This window comes from Rhipicephalus microplus, chromosome 7, assembly GCF_043290135.1.
Source record: "Rhipicephalus microplus isolate Deutch F79 chromosome 7, USDA_Rmic, whole genome shotgun sequence".
NCBI lineage: Eukaryota > Metazoa > Arthropoda > Arachnida > Ixodida > Ixodidae > Rhipicephalus > Rhipicephalus microplus.
This window is the reverse complement of record NC_134706.1, coordinates 88,470,768-88,495,628: the sequence shown is the minus strand read 5'-3', so window position 1 is coordinate 88,495,628 and position 24,861 is coordinate 88,470,768. Positions and strand designations below refer to the sequence as shown.

Sequence of the window (24,861 nt, the reverse complement as noted above, 5' to 3'; positions counted from 1 at the left end):
AAAAAAAACAGAAAACACTACCTTACGAGAGCATCCACATAGGAAAGGTGATCAACTTCCTTTTTATGGAGCTTGATGGAAGGTATGCGGCTGCATGCTTGCCCCAAACGACCAATGTGAACCACTTCTACAATTTATTTAGCGTACTCATTTTTTAATTTTGAAGATTACCTTTGACGTTTACCAGGGGCCCATAAGTGTCAATGCTTGACAAGTTTTTCAAACGTATTTGCGATTGAAGTCCGAGAAATTTATAACATGCAGCCGAAAAGGCCATGATACAGAAGTTGCCTCTTTGAGAAGTGGAAGAATAATGGCGTTGGTATGTATGACAGGAAGGGAAGTCTTACGATAAAGAAGTACGCAATATGACATGAATCAATATTTACAATGTAAACTTTCATTACTATGAAAATTATCGTTTAGCCCTATCACTTAACGCTAATTATGCTATACCTGTATATAAGAAAAAAGGTCTATCTATCATTTATTGGTTGAAACGCTTAAAAGATGGCAGTATTCATAATAGATGAATACATTGTATACATATAGTTTTTACAGAACTCAGCAGAGACCCTTCTGTCTAAGCACCACATGCCATTGATGCATATGTTGGTTTAAGGCAAAACAAAAAAAAAATATTCCATCAAGGAAGTTTGAAGAGAAGATTGAGCTAGTAACGTTATAGTATCGGTATTTAGACATGCCGTCTTTATAATTAGCAGCGTCATCATTCTGCGGGCTGAAGGCGAGGTTGGCGTTATTGTCAACTCTCTGGTATTGGTGTGCGCTTAAACACTTGTATTTTTTCTTCGAGGGGATCACTTTTTTTTGTGAAGGAAGGAAAGAAGTGTTCAAACATGTGCACGAGAGAAGAGACCAAAGTCAGTGTCATTCTTTGTTTCTTTTTTTTGTGCGCGTTCCGTTCTCCGAGTGTTTTTTTTTTTTTCACCAAGACAAAGTAATGCTTATGTATTATATACTTTTATCTTTGCATTGCGTTTGAATTTGCAAAACTGCATGCCGTAAAGCATCCTAAACGCTCACGTGCTCTAACACAACAATACCTTAAACAACTCTAGTTCTGCTTAGTTTGTGACACTTAGGACGCATGCAGCCGATCTCTCGAAGTGAACCAAAATTATACGCACTTCAGAGATGTCATAAATTCCACAAATATGAATGACGACGCTCATTTTTGGCACTGTTATACTCGCGCTGGTAAGAAGGCTTTTTTTCGTTAGTCTAACCTTTTTAAAAGAACGCCGCTTGATTTTGACTTGCCTTCATGACAAAACGTGTGGCTCACAAGTACTAAAGATAGCTCAAGAAGCATTTGTTGGCGTTAAGTGTGGTGTTCATGGCACCCACTAAAATGGCCGAATTGGAATCATTAGCAATGACAATGAATTACACTCGAGCGAAGGTCCGACAGTGGATCACCGCTGCCATTACTTCGGCTATGGTGGCTTTGTATACTAGCGCATAAAAAAGTTTTAGTGCAGATTCTTGCATGCGACGCCAAAGCCAGGAAAATCACTAGTGAGACGTGTGAGCTCAAGAATAATGGTTTGGAAAATAATAAATTTCCAAACAATTTATACAAAGAAGCACATTTGGAAAGTTTCACTAAATTGGCGAATACTAATGCTTTCGTTTTTATTTGTTTTGTTTTCGTCCAGACTTGGTTCAGTTTGAGGCACATTCCACAAAATTAGGTTGGTCACCTATCATGTATCAACCAGTAAGGCCATTAAAATGCGCATACCGTCATATTGGCCATGGTACTATTAAATGCCACGTCAGCGCATCATATATATCGTGCTGGCAATAACTAAGCCCATTTGTGTATTAAATACTTATCACATTTATTGTAGTGGTGATACTAAGTTCCGACAGTAAGTTAGCCTAGCAACTACAGTGTATGAGGACAATCATCTTTGTGTGTTCTTCATGAAGTTCGATAAAACATCCCTTCTTTCTTAAGTTTCAGAAACTCTGCCATCAGATGGCGCTTCAGCACTTTGCCTCTCCTGTTCTTGGGCAGCCCTTCAGCGATGGCAATCCCACCGTGTAGTCCCTTGTAAACAGCTAGCCTCTCTGGAAAATAAACGGGGAGACATGCAAATCACAATTTAATCTCCAGCTTAATACTGCCAACGCAAAAAGGTAAACTTGAGCTCCTTCCCATCGCGGAGACAAAATAAAATGTGACGCACTAGTGAACTTCTGACACAAATGTATCTTATTTTGCGCAGAGCACGGAATACAACAGACGACCTGTATAGCAACGGCGATGATGTTTTTCGTTACCGATGAGTTACACAGGCACGCGCATAAATCTTACCGAATCGTAGAAAAATGAGCGATACAGCCACTCCTACGAATGCAGTGTTAAATAGCTTTTGACTATTTATAGGGACGGCAAAAAAATCACTTCCATTCTTTTTGGGCTAGGAAGGAAGGAAAGAAACCAACAGCCAGAATGTAGGAAGGTTAACCAGAAAAGCGTTTATCGGGCTACCCTACGATAGGGGAATGAGAAAGGGGAGCTCAAACATTGCAAAGAAGGAGGGAAAAAATGAAACCAGTCGAGCGCGTGCTTACCCGTGCAGTACTGCAACACTATGACCAGAGGCATTCACGCAAACCGCTCGGGTTACTAGTAGCAAACCAATGTGCGTGTTGCGGCGAGAGTGGTTGACACTTTATGCTCAGGCTGTACACATAGCCCAAACACATGACCCACCAACCTTTTTATTGAAACTTTCTTTGTGTCAACAGCTACCCTGCTTGAGTATAAAGAGGTGACTGGCCATAAGCATTTTTTTCATGAGGTTTCAGCACGGTCACCATGTGCTCAAGTAAGCGCAGGGCAGGACCCATATTCTTCAAAATGGACGTCCAGAATTTAGTCATCCTGCAGATCAGTATAGATAAAGGAGGTTAAAAAATGCTGGAATGGAAGCTTCCACAATGCTTTGCCAGCAGAAGTGAAGCCAGCTTTTGCCCTCTTAAAATCTCAGAAACACGTTATTTTCTGGTGGTGCTCATTTGAACATCAAGTGGCTGTGATTTGCTAGAGTAAAAGCTACATAGATTGTATATAAATCAAAAGATAGTTGTTTCCGATAAAATAATCCGCATGGATAAGTACCGGCAACTTAATGATTTGATATGTGGGGTTTAACGTCCCAAAACCACCATATGATTATGAGAGACGCCGTAGCGGAGGGCTCCGGAAATTTCGACCACCTGGGGTTCTTTAACGTGCACCGAAATCTGAGCACACGGGCCTACAACATTTCCGCCTCCATCGGAAATGCAGCCGCCGCAGCTGGGACTCGAACCCGCGACCTGCGGGTCAGTAGCCGAGTACCTTAGCCACTAGACCACCGCGGCGGGGCGAGTACGGGCAACTTAATCGCCAATAAAATTTGCCTTGAATTCGAGGCTTACTAAAAAAAAAACTAGTAACCCAAGGATGCACTTTGAGCACTATCTGATCCGGAAAAGGTTGCTACGTTAAACTCGTTAGGCATGTGAGGAAAACGCTTCTTCTCAATCACCCAACGCCAACAGCTCATCATGCCCCTAGCAAGATGGCAGCCGCAGCCGCAATCTTACGGGTGGCACGGCTTCACTCGTAGGCAAGAATTTCCACCCCGGCAATTTATTTTAAACTTCCTTGAATATATATATGTTTCTCGAATCCGTACGCCAGATATTCCCCAAAAGTGACGTATACACGAGAAATGAAAAGACCCTTTTGAAAAACGTTAGCTGACATTTTGTTCCACCTCCACCCCCCCATCCTACCCCGGTTCTAACTTCCGCACTATTCCAGACCTTTACGGCGCTAAATGTTTCGACTTCAGTCAGCTAGCTTATGTAAATTGGATAACCCTACTTTATAGGAAGTGCATCATGAGTGGAAGTAGCCTGCAAAAGATAAGCAACACTTCCAGTGTTGTACCTGTCACGTGGTCTTTGATCCGCTGTGCGATGTGATCGTTCATGCCCACTTTCCATCCTTGCCTCAGCACAACAATGGCTGCCGGTGCCTCTCCGAGGACCGGGTGAGGCACTCCCAGGACGGCAACTTCGGCAACACAGCACAACTCGAGGACACACTGCTCCACCTCGAAGGGTTCAACCTTGGTGTCCAGACACTTGATGACGCTCTTCAGCCGCTCTGTCACGTAGAACCGGCCCATGGCGTCGTAGTAACCAACATCCCCTGCACACACACGTTGTGTCTGTGACACCACTCTCACGCTAAATAACTCTAAGTCAGATACAACTTTTCTTTCTCAAAAGCAAGATCCACAAAGCGTTCACCAATAGAAGCAGGCGTTTGTCTGACGACACGATCCGGACAGCAGGTGACTCTGCCTAAGGATAACATTGACGGGCGTATCAACGGGACTATTTCTTTACTCGCGGAACCGGCAAGCCAACGTGCTTCGTTCATCTTTGCGGCGCCTCCCCGTAATTCACAAACTGTAGCCGACTTATAGGCACTGGTGAATGCTGCCTGGGAACATATGCTCCAAAAGTATTATCGTTCATACGAGCAAGAAACTTGGTTATTTTGATTTGATACCTTACTCACCAAGCAAGATAGGTGTCCTCAGAGCAAAACTTTGAAGAATTCTGACTCGCTTGAATGCAAGTAGTTTGCCCGTCACCGAGGGGCGAAAGCAGCAATTTTTTTAGGCCACGACTGCTTGATTAAGAGCAATTTGCACATTAAGCTGCAACTGAATTCGTCTATATTCAGAATATCAGAAGTTCGAGAACTAAAGAGACGACCACAGCTGCATTGCCACAGCAGATTTCACTCTGTGGTACTGGTTTTAGATTTTTCCCTCGTCATCGGTGATCGCGCTGATGGACACCGGCGGCCGTGGTGCCGGCGGACAACTATTTATTTATTTATTTGTAAATACTGCCAATCCCAAAGCGATCATAGCAGGAGGGCATATACAATAGTTGAGTACAACATAACACAAATTGTGATACAATGGAAACACCAACTAATTATAAAAAAAGTGCAACACAAGAGCGATTAGTGGTACAATAATATAAAGAAAACAGGCTCGCATAATAAAACCGTAGGCAAGGGAAGAAAAAAAAAGGAGAAAAAGAGAAAAAAGCATTGTGAGACTATGGTGTAAGCATTTTTATACAGTGGTGCTTTAGAGCGAGGCGACAAATGCATACTGTGGGGTTTCTGGTATTTGAAAAGAAAAAAATGTAAGAGAGAAAATGCATGAAGAACTGTGAACAGGTGTAGCTTCATACATCAATAGGAGGGGGAAAACGACAACAACAACAACAAAAAAGAACTGTCTGACAGGGTTCAAGGTACGCTTTCAAGTGCAGTTAAGAACTGTGTTTGTGATGTGCTTTCTATGATATGTAAGGGAAGGTTATTCCATTCTCCTATGGTCAATGGAAAAAATCAATTTTTGAAACAGTCGGTATGGAATGTGTATTCAGTGAGCATCAGCGTATGGTTATGTCTGGTAGGGCGTGTTTGTAAGCTTGTTATGAAGTTTGTGGCATCAATATTTACTTTGTTATGAACTATTAAGTACATAAATTTCAGTCTAGCTATTCTGGCTCGGCGCTGAAGAGTATCTATACCAGCAGTTTCCATTAACACCGTAGGTGATTCGTGTGCCCATACTTGTTAAAAATGAACCGTATTGCCTTTCTTTGTACACCTTCAAGTTTAGCGATGTCTTGTTTAGTAAAAGGAAACCATACTATGTTTCCGTACTCTAGTATCGGTCGGACAAATGTATTATAAGCCAATGGTTTGGTATCTATGGGGGCTAAACGGAGGCGGCGTCTGATGAAAAAGAGTCGTTTGAGCGCGGTCGCTGTTATGTGGCTTATGTGACTACTCCATCTAAGGTCCTCAGTTATTGTTAATCCCAAGTATTTATGTTCAGTAATGACGCTTAATTCCGTGTCATTAATTTTATACGGGAATAATGATTTATTCCTTTTTCTCGACATTATGAGTATGGTTGATTTTTTTGCCTTTAATGTCATTTGCCAATCGGAGCACCATTTCGTTGAACTACACTAAAAAATAGGGTGTTCTTGAGATCTAGCTCATAACAGCTTTCACCGTAGAGCCAGCCATTAAGCTTAAGTAAGAACAAAATGTTAGTATTGGTTCAATATAGCCCATCTTCTTTGTACCCTGTTCATCGCGGTACGTTCAAGCACCAAGTGCCGTCACCGAACGCACGCTGTTCTGCAGTTGTGCGCAAGTTTTCCCACTGAAGATGCCCCGGTACTACTATGTAACAATATTCATAATTTCAAGGTGGCAAAGAAAAAATTATTGACGTAATTATGATAATATTATCATCAACACGGGTACCTGTCCACTCACGTGGGCACGGCGAGAAATTGGGCGGACAAGTCATCACGAACGTAATGAAGTACGTAAAACACAATCGAGATTCTCTTCGAACTCCTTTCATGGTCTTTTCACAACTCAGTAAACCAAGTAAAAAATGTCAAGTACTCATAGATCTGAAACTGTAGCACTGTCACCAGAGCCATGTGCAATGGTACAAATAGCCCTTCATCGGCCTGGGAGGTGACTGTGGGAGCGAAACAAATATTTGCCACTGGTAGTACACGTTGCCCGGGATGTCACCATCTTTCCGATTGGAGGTGATGGCACAGGTTTTTTTTACATTTTACATTTTATTGAGGTTGTTATTATCACATTTCAAGAAATGCACAACACTGATTAGACCCATAGCCATCGGCTAGTAAGGGGTCTAACGGGAGAAAGTGTACAAGCAGAATACAATTTGTATATAAGAAAAAATCAAAACATCAAAAAACGTTGATTTTTCAACAAACGAACACAAATACAAGAAGATACACATTGTTGCACTTTTTTCATAAATAATGAAATAATCAAGTATAGACAAAACATCAAACTATGTGTAAGGCTTAGTACATGGTCATTACTATTGATCTACATGTAGCAACTATTTTTTGAGTGCGCTCGAGAAAAGCCTAGAATCTTTAATCTGAAGTGATATGTTATTCCACACTTTAGCTCCTACGAACTGTAGTAAGCGTTCACCATACACGTTTTTAGTGGGTGGAAGATTAAAATTCCGCAATGTCATGCATCTAGTGACGCGGGACGAGGAAGAAAAGATAGATACATCGAAAGGTACGCTGAGTGCAATAACATTGTTGATGGTGACTGCGGTTTTATGCTGCCCTATGTAATCAAAAGGTAGAATATCCAACTTGTGAAGCGAAGACTCGCTGGGTTCATTATATGCCGCATAATCGATAATTCTAAGTGCACGCTTTTGTAATATCTGGATAGGATCAAGGTAAGTTTTAAAGGTCCATCCCCATGAGTCTAAGCAGTATGATAGATGACTATGAACAAACGAAAAATAAAGGACTCTGAGAATATTTCTGCTAAAATAATTTCTAGCAGCCAGTAGCATACTGCAGCCAGATGCTACCTTAGTACAAACAGAGTTAATTTGTTTTTTCCAGTGTAATTGGCTGTCGAACACTACACCGAGATATTTAAATTCATTTACATGCTCAAGTTGGCAGTTGTTCATTGTAAGTCGAAATGACTCACAGTTTACATTTCGGTAACGGGAGTGAAAAATGGTGTATTTGGTTTTCTTTGCATTGAGTGTTAATTTGTTCACTGTAAACCACCTAAAATATTTTCTAGTTCTTCATTAGCTCTACATTCTAGATCGGCTATGCTATCGGCGGAAACTATTAAAGCTGTGTCATCAGCGTACATTAGCAACTCGGCCGATTTGAGTATGCATGGCAGATCATTTACGTATAATGAGAATAATAGGGGCCCCAGGACTGACCCCTGAGGTACCCCTGTCTTTATGTTTAATAATGACGACGTAAGATCTTGCATGTTGACCATTTGATGACGTCCATCAATGTAGTTAGAAAGGAGGCTAAAAACTTTGCCGCGGAATCCATAGTGTTTTAATTTCATAAGCAAAATATTATGGTCGACGGTATCGAATGCCTTCTTTAAATCAATGAAGACAACTGCCACAAGAAGGTTGTTGTGCAGTGCTTTGTTAATCTTCTGTGATAACGATAACACAGCTGTTGATGTGGAATGGTGTGATCTAAATCCATGCTGCTCCGGGCAAAAAGCATTATATTTTTCTAAGAATAGGCGCATTCGTTTTCCAAGAATCTTTTCAAATATGGTGTTTATAATGCTTAACACAGATATGGGCCGATAGCTTGAAAGATCAGAGCGATTGCCCTCTTTATATACCGGCACAACTTTTGCCTCACTTCATTTGAGGGAGGTGGTCAGGGCAAGAACCCAACTCGTCGGGTGAGCCGTATTAGCTTGGCTGACGATCGTATTGTTAAACAAGGACGGACACTGGCAGGACCGGTTCAAAAGCGGTACCACTCTTGCGATATATTTTTAGTTCCCTACGACGTTTTACTGTGGAGCGGTGCGTGGTGTACAAGTAAGATAAAGAAGTAATAATAGCTGTCGCTCTCAGCTACACTCGTAATGTATCTTGCGTGGTGGGTCTTTGCAGAGTGTTGGTGTTCGTGGTGGTAGCCATTGTCAACTGTAGCCACAGGGGAGGGAAGACGGTGGAAAAGCACTGAAAATTAGAGTCCCACTACGAATTCACACCATGGCCTTCGTTATACACTCCCCTCATTACTGCATTGTTTCATCAGAAAGTACCCCAATTAGTGGTGCCCTTTAAGTACGAAGCGGTAACCATTGTCAGGCAAACCATATTGTCTTCATCCTACATTTTCATCGGGGCAGCGGTAATGGGTCGCAGAAATAGTAAAAAATAAAAAAAAATACCGGGAGATAACGCGCAGTGCGAGAATCGTTTTCATGTGAATCAGTCCCCCACTAGCTGCCAATGCCGCATTTTTTTCTTCTTTGCTTTATGGCAAGCATTACGGAGTGTAACAACGTCGTTGTGGAAATTTAGTAGCGTTGTGCGAACCGCGCGTTTACCAGGCACATAGACTAAACTGCGGTTGAACGTAACAGTACCGAAACCAGTTTAATCGAAACAAACTTTGAAAATTGGTGCAATAGGGTGTATATCACAAACAGCAGCTTTCGCGTATTCCTCCGGCTTTGAGATAGACAAAGAAAGAGAGAGACAGAATAAATGTCCTTACTATTGAAGAAACGTTTTTTTTCCAATAAGCCTTGAGTTCGAACAACACTTGGACGCCAACTTGGAGCTAGCTGAGTTCCAGGTGTACATATGCAACGTTTAATAAACTCCAATATAAGCGGATAGCCACCCTTGCAACCAACATTGACGTTGCCTCGGGTACCTTCACACAATTGTATTAAGATTTGTAATGCCAATTCATGCTGTTCTTGAGCTTATTTATGCTGTGAATCACGTGTGGCCCTTCACGTGATGCGGCTATGCGCCACACGTGAGTAGGGGGAGAGGGTTTCATCCCGCGCACAACCGACAAGTCAAGTTTTACCACGAAAGCGTATATAAGATCCCAACAAGAGCTGATTCTGGTGACGTAATTATCTAGCGTCGCAGCAGTCGACAACAGATATCATCCGCATGATAAAAATATCCAGAAACTTGAGGAGGTGTCAACAACCCACTGGACGCGTACTCATGACCCATAGACACATCGACGTAACAGATGTACACGTATCCGCGATGTGTGCGCACGTAAATACCACCACGTGCTAATGAAACATTTCAGCCTATCACAGTTCATGCTGGTAGTGCGTGTGGTGCGCGTAGCTAACAGACTTCCATCCACGAGCAAGGCATAACGTTGATTTCAAAGGTACGTGGGATCTGCCAGTTTTGAATGCGAAGAATTTCTCAGTGAACTTCGGTGACTTTAAGCGTATCCATCCATCCACCCATGCGTCCATCTATTCGTCCATCGATCCATCCGTCCGTCTGTCCATTCATTCATTTCTTGATCCATCCATCTAGTCGCTTACGTTTGAGTGCTCTCGTGGTCACCCCCTTTACTTGGCATGAACCAAAATTTGCATGGTCGTCAAACACTTGCCACAGAGCAGTGGCACATACCCACTGTCAAGTATATGCTGCTGGTATGCGGATATGTGCCACAGGTGAGTGACATTTAGTAAGAACTCAGAAACGACGAGAACACACATGGCCAAGTTTAACGCGTGAGCGTTAAGAAGTACCGACATCGGTAGTGTCGACCCAACGAAGGCATAAAATAAATGTTAGGGTTCCAGCTTGAGTTGAACCAAAGCATTCAACGTGGCAATGAAGCATTCTACCTTAGAGCTACGCCAGGTCTCGGAACTACTTGTTAAATAGGTGCTAATCTTCTTGAAACGTCAATATTGGTTGCAGAACTGCCTACCCAATTTTATAACCATTACATATGTACACCTTTGATACAGCCGTTACGCCGGGTTAATGTCAATTATGCTTAGGTGCCATGCGCTGAAGTTGATTTATGTAGCAGTCTCCAGGGCCAGCATATTCGCGAGCAGCAGCGCTTCATATCAGCTTCTGGTGTTGCGAATACGCATGTTGCAGTTGGCATCGTTGCGCAAGTGCAAACAACTGGTTATATAAACATCTGCAACTCTTCAACATATGTTTGTGCGTGAACTATCTGTACATATATTTAGCGTTATTACATGAAGTGTGGCTCAATAAAAAAATTGCAACACGGTCACCTTCCTTCCACATGCTTCGCATAACGTAAATTCTCAGGTACGTGGGATCTGCCGAATTTTAGGGGCGAAGCTACTTAGGGTGTAAGTCTGTCCACCCTCCGATGGTGTATGTAGCCACCGGTGGCACATACCCAAAAGAGCGGTCCTTAGAATGTCCGCTGAATGGCGGGACTTATACATTATGAATACATGATGAAAGTGAGTGAGTATGAACTTCATTGAGGTCCTGAGAAGAAAGAAAGTGTTGACGAAAACCCCACCAATGAATTTAGGGGCTCCACCCAGGTCGGAAACGGTAGAGAGAGTCTTTCGGCAACGGCCCGGGCCCTCTGGACAGCCTTGAGCTGAGCGATGAGCTCTGTGCTTCGAAGGGTGGAGTCCCAAGAAGACTTGTCAGAAAATTTAGTACCCACGTTGGCAGGGCACAGCCAGACCATGTGGTCGAAATTGTTATATTTGTTACCACAGTGCGGACATACAGTGGAGAAGTCAGGATTTATTCTGCTTAGTGTCGTTGGTGTGATGTATGTACGAGTCTGCAGCTGTCTGCAAGTGATTGCTTGTGCTCTGTTCAGGTTTGTGTGATGAGGAGCAAAAGTTCGACGTTCTAATCTGTGATGAAAGGTGAGTTCGTGATATGATACGAGTGGGTTTTTGTGGTCGAGGTTCCTGCAGGCTGCATTTAAACGAGGGCTGGCGCGGAAAGTGGGCTCTCACGCCAGTTGGTGTGCCCGCTCATTTGGCTTGCCAGGAAAGCCGGAAATGTTTCCCATGGGAGCCGTGAACCACACGACGTCTGAGGACGGAAAATTTTCCTCCTTCGTCTGTTGGTTGAAGAGCCTGTTAACGACTGTAGCGGCCTCCGAAGAGGTTAGGGCTGCCGGAAAAGTTCTTATAGCTGTTCTAGAGTCCGAGTGAATGACAGAGGCTCGCGTGCAGTTTTGAAGAACTAGCGCAATGGCCAGTTCCTCTGCTTCATGGGTGAAGTTGATAACTACCATGGCTGCGTTGATGAGCGAGCCATGGGCGCCCCCCTCAGAGACTGCGTAGGCACCTCGATTCCAATACCTTCCAGCATCAACGAAGAGGACTTTCGTATCATTGCACATGATGTTGGCGAGTATGGTCTTGGCTCTTGCTTTTCTTCGTCCTTCATTGTGGCTTGGGTGTATGTATCTGGGAATCGGGTCAACTGTTATCACTCATGGCGTGTGCGCAAAGTTGGGATTTTTCTGGTGGTATGAAGAGGGGCTGAAGGCCGGCTCCTAACAAGATCTTGTTACCCACCCTTGAGGGTGACAGCTGACTAATATGTGCATGCCACAGTGCGTCAAATAGTTCGGTAGCTGTATTGTACAAGCCTAATTGGAGGAGTCGATCCGTACTAGTCCTGCGAGGGAGGCTGAGGACCCTTTTCAATCCTGTTTAATTAATGTATCAATTTTGTTTAGCTCTGTCTTCTTCCAGATGAGGAAGGGGGCGGCGTGTCACGTGGCTGACGAGAAAGGCGTGAAATGCTTTCATGAGATTGTCCTCTTTCAGACTAGCCCTTCTGCTAGAGACCCCTGATAAGACACTAGTGAAGCTGAGGACACTCTTCCCTATATGTTTGAGGGCCTCCACGTTGTCATCGCTGTATGCACCGACCTGCATGCCCAGGACCTTGATTGTGTTACATCGTGGGATAATACCTCCATCTGTGGTGTGTAGAAGAACGGGGAGGGAGCTAAGGAGCTTTCCCTTCCTGGGGCCACGTTTACACAGAAGGAGCTCTGATTTGCTGGAAGATAGCTTCAGCCCTGTATTTTTGAAGAAAAACTTGTGTGGTGTCTAGCGCATGCTGTAGGTTCTGCTCCAGGGTGCTAGTGGGCCGCTTGCAGACCAGATGGTAATGTCGTTCGCATAAATCACGTGTCCTCCCCATGGATATTCGAGAGTTTGTTCGACAGATCATGCATTGCGATGTTGAAAAGAAGTGTCGAAAGCACTGACCCTTGGGGAGTGTCGATGTTCCCCAGCTTGTGCGTTCGACTTCTGATTTGTCCGATGCTTATGGTGGCCGTCCGACCAGCCAAAAACGATCTGACATAGTTGTGAAATTTTACTCCGAGATCTGAAGTGGAGATTTCATTGAGGATGTGTTCATGCCTGACCGTGTCGAAGGCCTTAGTTAGGTCGAGCGCCAGGATGCCTTTTACGTCCATTGATTTATTGTCTATGACAGCGCTCCTGATGAGGAGCATGGCATCTTGTGTTGATAGTGAATATTAGAAGCCTATGAGATTGTGGCAAAAAAGGCTGTTTTCTTCGATGTGCTCTGCAATTATATTGTAAATGACATGTTCGGCGACCTTTCCGAGGCAGGAAGTAATAAAAATTGGTCTCAAGTTCTCGGCATGGAGTGGTTTTCCGGGTTTTGGGATGAGGATTATATTGGCAGTTCACCATTCATCCGGTACATGGCTTGCAGTCCATACATCGTTTATTAAAGACGATAGTCTTTCTTGGGGACCTTCGACAGAAAAATTTTGGTCTGTCTGTCTGTATGTCTGTCTGCTCTAACGATACCTCGAACGGCACCAAACGGCCAAATGCATTCACAGCGCCCATCGATACTGCTCAAGGTTTAGCGTTCATAGTTGTGCGATTTTCAACTAAAAAGCAATTATTGCGCATATCTGAGGCGCCATAACAACACTTCGAAGTTTTGTATGTAGTAGTAGTAGTAGTAGTAGTATTTTATTTACAGTAAGCCAGATACAGAGTTCACTGCAGGGGCAAAGGGCTAAAGGCGAACAGCCTGACAAAGGCCTTTGTCCCTCCGCAGTCCGTGACAGTGCAAGCTTAAACAATATATATATTCAATACATTGGTTTCAAGTAACCTGAAATTGTAAACACAAAATTCAAACATAAATAGCATAAGAAGTTTACATAACACATTTTAAGAATTAGAGGTCACTCTCGTTATAATTCACAACTAAACAATATCAATGAAACAACTCAAAAACAGACATAAGATGCATGTGGATACAATGAATTCCGCGGTATACACTCGTATAATTGGCATATAAGTTTATGAACAATTTAAGCATTTGCAGAGGCATGAGACTCCATTACGTAGTTTCGATAGTGTAGACCGGTGGTTATGAATAAGTTCTTTATTTGTTTCTTGAAAGTCGCACTACTAGCCCTAAAGTTCAATTGATCTGCAAGGGTATTTAAAACCTGAGGTACCTGGTAAGCAATACTTTGTTTTCCATACTTGGTTCTTGTTCTAGGAGCTCGCTTCTTTTGTTCTCGCATACTGTAGTGTGGTCTTTCGGTGCAACTTTCTTCATATAGCTTAGTCTTTTGTATTAACTGAAGTAATTTAAAATGATATAATTGATCAATTCTGAGTATTGAATGTTTAATGAATAGTGGAGCAGTGCGCAAGTCTTGTAGATTCCCCGTGTAATTTTCAAAGCAGCGCAATATTTTCTTTTGTATAGTTATTAACTTATGGTAATTCCCTTGTGATGTCGTTCCCCAGACTAACATCCCATAACTTACTTTAGAATGGAAGAGTGCATAGTACATACTTATTTTTAACCTCAATGGGATTAAGTGCATTGTTCTAAAAAAACAACCAACTATTCGCGCTAATGCGGTGATCAGATGATTTACATGTGTATTCCAGTTTAATTCCTCCTGAAACCATACACCAAGAAGCTTTTGTTCCCTAACATGTGCGATGCAATTTCCTTCGAATTTTATAGCTATGTTACTAATAGGTTTATTTACAGGTCGGAATATCATATAGGTTGTTTTTTTTTGCATTCAAGCGCAGTCCATTTTGCCTTAACCAATTTGAAAGATTGCTTAGATAATTATTTACACTGACCTCAAGTGATATTAGATTGTCTGATGAAAAGAAAACATTCGTATCGTCAGCGTACATTATAAGTTCAGGAGAATGAGGTATATCGACAATAGCATTTATATAGACAAGGAACAATAATGGCCCCAGTATAGACCCTTGGGGGACTCCTTGGTTCAACTTTATCTTTGCAGAAATAGTGTTATTCAGTTTTACATATTGATAACGATCTTCTAGGTAACTTTTAAACAGTTGTAGTGCAACTCCACGCACCCCATAGCTTGATAATTTATGAATCAATGATTTGAATTGTATGGAGTCAAATGCCTTTTTAAGATCGAGGAAGAGCCCAAGGGTATATTTTTTGTTTTCCATATTTTCGATTATCTTATCTTTGATATACAGTAGAGCTTGTTCTGTTGATTTATTTTTTTGAAAACCATACTGACTTTTTGTTATTATTTGGTGCTTATCGAAAAAGGATGCAAGTCTATCATAAATAACCTCTTCAAATATTTTCGATATTGTTGGAAGCACGGATATAGGTCGATAGTTCGCTAAAGTATTGATATCACCACCTTTATGTACTGCAGTGACTTTTGCTACTTTTAGCTGCTCTGGAAATACACCGTTAGTGAGGGTGAAGTTGATAATATAGGCCAAGACATTAGATATCAATGGTGACACCATTTTTAACTCAACAGAACCTATCTCATCAATCCCTGATGCAACATTGTTTTTAAGTTTTCTAATTAATCTTTCTACTTCAACCGGATCTGTGGGTGCGAGAAAAATAGAATACGGCAAAGGAGATTTATCATGTCCGCCTTTATACTAGAAGAGGCACACACAAGTAACTCTAAGGAATGTAGCGTTTATCGCGCTGCGCTGACAGTGCAACCCGATGCTCAAAAAGGTGTTTCCAACGCTTTGCTACGACGTTACGGTGGTGGCACCTGCCCGTCGCTTTCCGTTCTACACCTTATCACCTCCGAGACTGGCACGCATCTTTCTCCGCGGGCTGCACGCCTTCGTTTTCGAAGATAACTGCCAGAGGGCGCTTGTGTCAAACGTGCCTCAATGCGCTCATTCGCCTCCGCTACATGCTCGAGGCACTCTGACGCAGCGCCTCCAGAATACCCTTCACCGATTTTCTTGCGCAGAACATCAAATAAACGTTTTGTTCACTCTCTCCAGACGCGAGACTATCGTCTTTCGACTACATTTGCGGTGTAACATTCAGATCTGGAACCATTTTTTTGTTCGTAACGATTTGGATGGCTTGGTCATCTAGATTTCTGAGCAGTTCGTTAGTTAGTCCGTCTGGACCAGGGGCCGAGTAGCCATTTAGGCTCTGAAGGACGTGCACAATCTCGGAGACCTTGAATGGACGGCCCAGTGAGCGTTGAGGTGTCCCCTTGTACTCGTGTGTCGGGTCGTCTCAGGGGACTGATTTGCTTTCTGTCGGCAGGTATAAGTCTGCCAGGGTGTCAGCAAAGTCATGGGGCCTATTGCCTTCATTTGTGTGCAGATGATGTACTTGGAGTGTTCACTAGACGGACGGATGAACGGGCGGGCCTACAGATAGACGGACGGACTGATGGATGCACAGACAAAAAGGCGGACGGACGGACGGATGGACATACATACATACATACATACATACAGACATACATACATACATACAGACAGACAGACAGTCGGACAAACAGAGGGATGGCCTCACGAACAGACGCTTGGACGGACGGCAGGACAGATAGAAGAATGGACAGACGGATGGACGCACGAAGGGACGCATGGAAGGACAGATGCACCAATGGTCACACGAATGGACGGACGCATGGACGGACAGACGCAAGAACGATTGGGTTGAAGAAAGCACGGACGGACTGACGAACGCTTCGCCCCACCAATCATCATTCACTCCGAGGATATGCTGTGATTTTTTTTATTTCATGAAACCACGTCTGTGCTTGACACTCACTCGCAAAAATACTCTATACAGGCGTGATGTCAGGCAAGAAATTATGTTAGCAAATTTAACATGTGTTGTAGAAGAGTAGAATAACAACAAGGTGTCACTCATTGCGAATAGCGCAGTTGGTGTACTCTAATGTTGCAATGTGCCGTCTTCACAGCAAACCAATCGGAAAGCGGTGGTCGTTTTTGCGATGACGTCGCTAGAAGTGCGTCACGAACGGTGGGCCTAACGACCGTAATTTAAGTTTGCATTGTGGATGTTTATGCAGTTTTAGTAGAATAGTCACATCAAACAATTGAAATCAAAAGTATCTCCAAGATTAAAACACATCCAACACATATGGATGCTCTAATGAGATAAATAATGCTGCTTTTACGTAGCCTGAGCTCACACATTTCCTATCGCAGGACAGGTATCCAGGTCGTCTTTCTGTTCCCACACTGTTTTGATTTCAAAACGCGTGAAAAGCACACCGCTATTCACTTGTACTTTTCGTACCCCTGCCTAGCTGTTACGCGAACTGTGTTATGTGACGAAACAAACAAGGAGGTCCTGAAGGATAACGCAATCATCGGGTGAGTTCCACGACTACCACATACCTACATGAGCCAGGAGATCGCAATGTTTAAAAATATAGGACGCCAACGTGCCGGACGTAACTATAAATTCACCGCGAAATACTCAGGGTAAGGGATATAGTTTGTGTCAGTAAACCCCTAAATTCCTGTTGGTCTGCAAAAACTGATCTGCATCAGGCTTTCGCAGCTGACGCGTTGAGAGAAATAGACGACGGCAATCGACAAGTTTCCTCTGCCCACACACGATGAGCGCGGGAACTAAAACAACAAATCTCAGAGGCTTCGGATCTCAACTTCACGTAAATTACTTTAGGAGGCGCCGACAGATGGTGAGACAGTAGTAAGGTGTGCCCTGCTGGCCGTCACCACAAAAAAGAGCCATTGTTTCGGGACTAAATGACAAGCTGCCCATTCCAGTACATCATAGGCATAGCGTACTTCATAGGCATCATAGGCATTGATTGTTCAAAGGTTTCCACCTACTACAAAGGGCTGAGCCATACTTCTTCAGCGCTATCAGGCACATCATCAACATAGTGGGCATAATTTCTTCTGTCTAGCGGGTACCTTGCTTGGTTCTGAAATGATGAATAATAGTGTAGTGGGCACTTCCTTGCATCGAATGGCTTAATGGGTGCCTCGATAGTACACTTGTAGTTGCCACAAGAAAGTAAAAAAAAACTGTTTTGGCTGGGACAGTTCTGCATGTTCAACGGAGGCCGTTTTTTTTCATGCCACAGGCCATTTTGTTCCCAACTGCGTGGTTAACAGCTAATGGACAATGGTGGCGGTGGCGGATGGCAACTACGCAATCAAAATCAGCCATCGTTGCGAGCTCGTAATAGCCTGGGCAGTAAAATGCACATAACATTGCAGCCTGCTGCTCTTGCGACTCACCTGTGCTCAGCCAGCCATGAGGATCAACGGCGGCTGCAGTTGCCCCACGATTATTGTAGTAGCCTGACATGATGTTGGGCGAACGCACCATTATTTCGCCGCGTTGATGCACCGACAGCGTTCTTTCTGACTGCGGATCAATCACCTAGAGTGCGGGAATGCCTGAATTGTATTCACTACTGTACTTGTCACTTATTCGGCACTGTAGCCACAATTCACAGCACTGCAAGTGAAAGGTAGGAAACAACTAAACAAAAGCAGTGCACAAGAACGACAAACTTCTCAGCAAACGACTTAACTGCTTCAGTGAATATGGGTGGTGTAGAGAATGACCGATTAGTAATCCTTTCACACGTTCTGTTCAAGCGCCAATGGTAATAATAATAATTGATAAGGTTTCACGTCCCGAAAACACTATACGATTGTGCGAGACGCCAGCCATAGTAAAAGGCACCTGAAACTTCGACTACCTGGAGTTCTTTAACGTGCACGTAAATCTAAGCACACAGGCCTAAAGCATTTTCGCCTCCATCGACAATGCGGCTGCCACGGCCAGGATTCTAACCCGTGACCTGCGGGTCAGCAGTCGAGCACCAAAACCGCGGCGGGGTGTCTAAAAGCATGAACCGTTCACAGAATCATGTGGGAACCTGCAGAAGGGGGTCATATTATTGTACTTGTCTTTCGACATTCTGTATGAATTGAACGGGGGCAGGGGTTTCATCAGGCCCTTTAAGCCTTTAGTCGCTGTCTCCGCTTGATGTGCTCTGAAATAAAATAATTTTTGATTCGATTTTCAATTTGATAATATACGAAAGAGTCTGCGCTGCAGAAAGACTTTACAAACATTTATTAACAAGCCGTGTTTCCTGCATAGCTTAAGAAATGGGCTCTGTTAACACAGATCCCAATTCAGGGAAATCTTCGGTGGCACCAATCACGCGTAGGTGCACACAATATGGACAAGGTTATGCCATTATAGGCGCACATTGCGACGCGACGTAGCTGTAAGCAGTCGCTTGCGAAAACATTCATCACTAGAAATATTCAACTATACATGTCTCAAGTGTGTAGTTCCGCATTTGAGGTGTCCACCTTAGCGGATCAGTGGCTAGGATGCTCGGATGCTGACTCGGAGGTCGCGGGTTTGATCCCAGCCGCGGTGGTCGCATTTCAATGGTGGAGAAATGGTAGAGGGCCTTGCACTGCGTGGCGTCAGTGCACACTAAAGAACACGAGATGCTTTAAATTTCCAAAGACCTCCAATACAACATCATTTCTAATAATATAGTGTTTTGGGACGTTGAACCCAGCATCTTATCATCAATATTATGGCGTTTGAGGTCTCTAAATGTGATACAGCGGTGGTTTGAGTCTGTCTTACGAAGATGCCTGAACTTTCAGCTGAACCCTGAAGTCAATGCTACGGCTGACGTCCTCATGCGACTGCGTTCACGCGACGTTGGTCGGAATTATTAGAGCAGTATTTGGTGATCGGCTGCTATATGGAGCCGTGAGCCGTGATAGGGCTCAGAGGACCAGTCACTCCTGTAAAGTTAGGACAGTATTTTCAGGTCCTCGCCTGTATTGTGACGATCCTGGGAACACTGTCACGACCAGAGAGGGAGGGGGGTGAGGTTGTTGAAACCACCTTCCACCGCCACCCCTTTCCGGCAGTTTTGAATTTTGCATTTGTATAAGTACATACACTTTCACGCACAAAAATACCCTGATGGAGAACGTTCTACTTTGCATGTCAGTTTATTACAAAAGAGCGTTTTCTGAAGGAAGTAACGAACACATTTCGACTTCCCTCAAGTCTAGATTTGTTGAACGCCGACTTTGATGGCAGAAAAGTACTTCTTTAGAGCCTCATACTGATGAACTATTGTTAAAAAAGAGTATGTGTCACTTAACTGAGTGGTCCTAAGTGATGTGTTACATGAAAAAATAAGACATACACATGAAATGTTACCAGAAACAAAAAAACGCTGTAGAAAGCGACGGAAGAGCATTAAAAGGCCTTACCTTCAGCTGCGTATCCGGAACCGGAAAGCCCACACTCTGAAAACATGACTGACCAGCTGGAGGGCAGCAAACGACTCCGCTGGCCTCGGACAGGCCATAGACATTTCTGAACTCCTTGGGCTTCAACGCCGACAGCACGATACCAGCTGTGCTTTTGGGCATCGTTGCACCGAGACTGACCACTTTCTTCAGCGAAAGAAGCGTAGTTCCCGATGCCTTGACGGCACTCGCCAACAGGTACAACACCGACGGTGTCGTCATTAAGAGAGATACCTGGAATATTGGCACGGATTAACCTTTGCGCTTTGAGATAAGGCGCCACAAGTAGGACGTTAACTGTTTTCTAATAGTATCCACACTGGAAGCTCTTCATCACTTCTTTTCTTCCCCCGTCTTTGTTCCCCTGAGTGGAGTAGCAGGCTAGAGCAAACTATATCAAGCTGATACCTTTCTGAAATTATTCTATTTCTCAGCACCGGAAGGTTCTATTGCTTGAAGGAGGTGTTATTCGTGCATATTGGCGAAGGAAGAACACACATGATACTTTATAGATTCACCTGCAAAGGCTCGAGTGCGAAAGTCTTTTCATTCTTTTTCTCAATCGATCTATTGACCCCCCCCCCCCCCCCCACCGCTCTCAGGAATCACCTAACGTGGCCCCTAACGTGGCAACTAACATGACATAGCACAGCCTCCGGGATTGGAGTTGCAGCAAGCTGTCTGCCCCTGACTTGGTTTAGCACTACCTCCGTAATGAGTTCGCCTCTAACCAAGCAAAGATGTCATGCGAGGACGTCATCATGTAATGCATGGGACGTCGTAGGGACGTAAGGATGACATATAGAAATTTGGATGTATTCATCGCCTCACAATGACCGTTCTCAAAAGGTCACCCTCTCACAAACGCTCGTGCGCCGTCGCCAAGAGGAACCGCACGAAGGCGGCGGAGTGCTGCGAGCAGTGGTGGCGGTGGCTGAAATGAGCGTCCATGTTCTTGAGGCAATAGTCTGAGGTACCTCATCAAGCGTGGAAAATTGGCCATCGGCTTCGGCTTGTGCACGAGTCCCGCAAAAATAATTGTGATGTGATGACACTCCCATATAACGTCGTTATAACACCAAAGATAGTCAAAGTTTGTTACGTCCTCACATGACATTGCCGCCTTGTCAAGGGTGGGGAAGCTTCCGAAAGGGCAAAAGAGAGGGGATATACACTGACTACGGATAAAAAAGAGACGAAGGTGTCCTAGGCGAATGCATGAGGGACCTTGTGAGTTTTAATGTCGCACCTAAACAAACCACAGCTTTTCCAAAAAAAAAAAATTCTCTGCCTGGGTATATTCAGGCATGTAGCATTACCTACTATAAAATGTAATTTTTCATATTTATGTATTTGGCGATACTGCAGGCCAACATTTCATGCCTTCGAAAGGAGTGCGGTGCAACACAGCGAACACCAAGACAACGTAACACAGAAGTGGTACGTAGAGCAACAAAAAAAAAAACGCAACCAAGAAAACTAAAATGTACCTATACATTATTCAATCAATAAAAAAATATTGAGAAGGTTCGGAAAAGCTAATAGTGTTGACGGTGGCCCCAGGGAGGCTGTTTCCGTGAGAAAAAGTCCACTACAAGAAGCTGCGCCTGAAAGGTTCCATTCTTGAAAACAATTACTCGAGTTGGAGTGGCGTGCTAGTCTAGGGGAAAGCTTCTTCAGTGTTATGTCTTAGTGAGCGTTCAGGCATCGCAATAAATATGCTCGAGTTGCAACATAATAAACATGCGCGACAGTAACTAGAGGCACATGTAGACATTTCTCCAGAAATTGTGTTATGTGCACCGTGGTGGTTTAGCAGTTAGAGTACTAGGATGCAGACACGAATTACATGGGTTTTATTTCAACCGCGGTGTTCGCATTTCGACTGGGTTTAAATGCTGGAGGCCTATCTGCAGTGCGCTGTCAGTGCGCGTTAAAGAACACGATATGGTGGTGATTTCCGGAACCCACCAATACAGGGTGCCTAATAAGCATATCGTTGTTTTCGCACATAAAATCTCAAATACCACTATCATTATTAGAAATGGTCCCATCATTGCATGAAACTGAAATCCATCTTCATTTTATAGGTTTATGACGGTGCCAACATGTAGTCTGGTTTCTGCCACGCAACCTACCATACCTTACGGATAATTCCTCAGAGGTCGTGTTCACACGTAATGCTGACTTTAATTCAGCCTACAAGTTAATCGTCATTCGGAGGCTAATCTACCATTAGCGTGTGGGAAAGAAACTTTATTTTAATCTGAAAGTGCTCCGTGACGCAAAACAACAACAATTAAAAGCAAGAAAAAAGAAAATAAAAGATGCAGAGCTTATACTTTGCCAGTCTGCCACGTGTTGGTTTACCTTTTCATTCATGGCCGTTGAAATAAAGTCGTTCACCGACCAATACTTATCGCTGATCACCAGGCGGGCACCGCTGCACATGAACTTGAAGTTGAAGGAAAATGACAGGTATATGGTGAGGTACTCGCAAGCCAGACAGACGTCGTCCGCAATGTAGAGACCGGTGACCCTGTAAAGGAATAGTTGATTTAAAGATGTGTTGCTCCTCAACTGGCGGCTGTGGCTTTTCAAACGGAAAGACATACCACAATCGTTTGATCAGCAAACGTTACAGCAGATTCAACTCATCCTTTCTGAATCGAGGCTGGGAGAAGCCCCGCGTATTTTCGTCTCTCGCCCAGTCTACAGATGCGTACGACGCCACATATCATTTCGAACCTCTTACACCAACTACGTGCAACGTGTTATGACGTTCCCGATGCCGTCTAACACGTCAAACTACCCGCCTCAAGGACCTTTCTTACCTGAGCTCTGAGTTGTCAGATGTTACCGAATTCACGAGCAAGTAATCCTCACAAAGGAAGCCCCCCCCCCCCTCCCCAAAGCCATCAGACTTTCCCGAAAATACTAAGGAGAAGCAGTAACTTTTTCAGTTCAATAACTTTTTCCATGCTAGAAAATATTTTAAGATGTAATAAAAATATCACTAGAATACGAAGATCAGCTGAAAAAATGAGCTTATTCCTTTTATTTTTGAGCAGTAAACATATGCACGACAGTGAATGAAATCCCGTATTTTACCATTGCTTACAGGGTAGTCACCATATCGCTGAATGCAGTGCGTGATTAACGTTAGTTGTTGGTACGCGAACGTATATGTTCGACTAAAACACTCAACGTATGTTTGACGTAATGTCACGGGCAAACGGGTTATTGGTGAGTGTGATCATGAGTAAAATAACAATATATGCAGAAAAAAACTAATAGGCCTCCTTCCCCACAACCAGAAAAAAAAAAAAACAAGACAAGCGGACGTGAAATTCTACAAGCGACAGCTCGCCACAAAAAAAGAAAGAAGCCCAAATATGCTTATTATAAGCGAAAGTGGGCGCTCTAAGCTGGAAGCGGAAAAGTATAACCTTCATGGATTGATCGAAAACCGGGATCGATCGAAAACCGGAAGCGAACGTAAGACCGAAAGCCACCTGGTTAACAGGGAGTTACACAACGCGACTTTGGCGTAATCGCGTTGTGCCTGTTCCAGTTCTTTTAACAAGAAAGTGTTTTATGGTGGGCTCCACCAAGACTTCAGTGACGTATTTCTGTCACGGAAATTACATATAAAAATGCACACGATCAGATGGCAATCAAAAACGTTCCGACAACGAGAGTCAAATAGCTGACCTCTCACAAGTTCTCTGATATCAATGTAGAATAAACATTACCTACATTTGTAAGAACACATTTTGCTTCCGTGTTATACCGATTCGTATCAACCATGGTTTTATTATTACGAAGAACCTTTTCCGTATGAGAGCTGAAGCCATCACCAGCATAACCCGGAGTAATTTTGCTGACCACGCTAGGAACGTTGTATTTGAGATATATGAGGTGCCTCCGCTTCCTGAAGCCACATTTTAAATATATGCCAATATACTGATTACCATGGAACGAAATCCATGTTTCTCGCTGTTGCCTGTGGTAAGTCAATTTCTTGTTTTCATCTTGATTGTCTAATGAGGTACTCTGAAGAATTCACACTCGAAGCTACAAAGCCTGGTCATTAAGTTCCTCCAAGCAAGTTGCACAACGTTTGGCAAAGAGTCCCATTCAGCAGTTTCTAACCTCTGTTAGGTATTAGTGTTTTTCTTCTCACTTGTGATGCGTGCAAAATTACATCCCACTTATGATGCGTGGGATGTCATTTGCACGCTTCTCACTTATGATGCGTGACAAAATGACATATGATGCGTGCAAAATGACATCATCAAACGTAACATCCCCGCACGCGCGCTTCTGCACGCCATGACTGCGACGCTCTGAAGCACATCGCATAAATGGTATGCATATATGCTTCCCTCGCTAGAGTTAACGTCTTCGACAAGCAGGCGCCGTGGTTATTGTTTATTTTGCCACTAGCAAAATGTGCGTCCGGGTACAGCCACCACCATCGTCACTGTCCCGTGGCACACCCGGCAAAATGCTATTGTTGTTTGCACGCGAAGGAGCGGCCGCTAGGGGGCCACGGTGTGCGGACGCGCGTCGCATCGGCTCCGCAGATTTTCTATGGTTTTCGGCGATTTCTTTCCAGCCATTCAGTTCAGAGTATTCCCAAGTGACTGCGAAAGTCCTGCGGTCTCTCCCGATACCATTTGTGCAGGTGAGCCCGTGTTTCGGTCACTTTTCGAAGA

General features: G+C 43.8%; 1 protein-coding gene across 2 annotated transcripts in view; it reads right to left on the bottom strand.

Moving 5' to 3' along the window:
• Positions 1–1,634: 1,634 nt before the first annotated feature.
• Positions 1,635–24,861, bottom strand: part of LOC119185685 (uncharacterized) — a 61,605-nt gene continuing 38,378 nt past the window's right edge. For both annotated transcript variants that reach the window (XM_075868229.1, XM_075868230.1), the window contains 5 exons: positions 22,511–22,679; positions 20,102–20,374; positions 18,074–18,218; positions 3,977–4,240; positions 1,635–2,100 (listed from right to left, as the gene is read on the bottom strand). In XM_075868229.1, the coding sequence (XP_075724344.1) occupies positions 1,952–2,100; positions 3,977–4,240; positions 18,074–18,218; positions 20,102–20,374; positions 22,511–22,679 (1,000 nt within the window). In that variant the 3' untranslated portion in view covers positions 1,635–1,951. The remainder of the gene's footprint in view (positions 2,101–3,976; positions 4,241–18,073; positions 18,219–20,101; positions 20,375–22,510; positions 22,680–24,861) is intronic.